The sequence below is a fragment of the Nestor notabilis genome, unplaced genomic scaffold, assembly GCF_000696875.1.
Source record: "Nestor notabilis isolate BGI_N333 unplaced genomic scaffold, ASM69687v1 scaffold21451, whole genome shotgun sequence".
In the NCBI taxonomy this organism is placed as follows: domain Eukaryota; kingdom Metazoa; phylum Chordata; class Aves; order Psittaciformes; family Psittacidae; genus Nestor; species Nestor notabilis.
The window spans coordinates 12,795-13,595 of record NW_009916467.1 but is presented as its reverse complement, the minus strand read 5'-3'; the positions used below and the strand labels follow the sequence as shown (position 1 = coordinate 13,595).

Genomic DNA, 801 nt, shown 5'->3' with positions numbered 1-801 from the left:
GTCCCGGCGGTACATGAAGTAGCTGAACTGGAGGCAATGGGTGTCATTCTCACTCAGTGCCTGGAAAAGCAGGTGAGCTTTCTGGCCCGGGGCGTGCTGCGAGGAGTTCACCATCAGGTAGGAGCCTGTGGTGGGAGGGAGAAGAGGGGAGAGCATGGAGTATTCCCCGTTTGCATCTCCCGAGCTTTGCCAGCAGGGATGGAGAAGGTGGAGGATGCAGGACTGCAAAGATACGCACGACCCAGCAGCAATGCTCAGGTCCCACTGGGTACCGGTCCATGCCGGCCCATGGGAACATGCAGAACAGGAGCAAGGGACCAGGATGGAATCAGTGTTGGATGCCTATTTGGACAGCAGCAGGACACCAAAACAGGACGTGACCAACTGGATGAGGAGGGGATAATCAGACCCACTGCCTCCAGGATAAGACGCCAGGGTCGGTAACGGCTTCGATGCCACCGGAGCCCCTCCGCCTGCTCTCCTTTAATGCTCACAGCTTCGGCTGCGTCAACGCTGCGGTCCCCAGCCGGGCCCCCGCTGGTTCATTTCCATCCCTGTTGCCTCGTATCATTTACCACGCAGTTGTCGCCGAGTTTAAACTGTGCTCAGCAGGGAGGGGAACGCGCTCATCGCCTTGACAAGCAGCAGCACCACGGCTCTCTGGGATACCAGCTCCAGACCCGGCTCCCCACCACCAGCATCCCCTGGTACCCCACCTCCCATCACCCAAAAGCACCAGCAACAAAGCCACGAGCCATGGTGTACTTACAGGGCAGGCAGGATGAGAATCCCAAAGGCAGC

The 801-nt window shown here is 59.1% G+C and overlaps 1 protein-coding gene across 1 annotated transcript in view; it reads right to left on the bottom strand.

The window, feature by feature from the left end:
• Positions 1-801, bottom strand: part of LOC104413569 (receptor-type tyrosine-protein phosphatase U-like) — a gene marked incomplete at its 5' end in the record, with an annotated part of 41,558 nt that overhangs the window by 34,892 nt on the left and 5,865 nt on the right. The window contains 1 exon segment of the mRNA XM_010024601.1: positions 1-125. Coding sequence (XP_010022903.1) covers positions 1-125 — 125 coding nt within the window.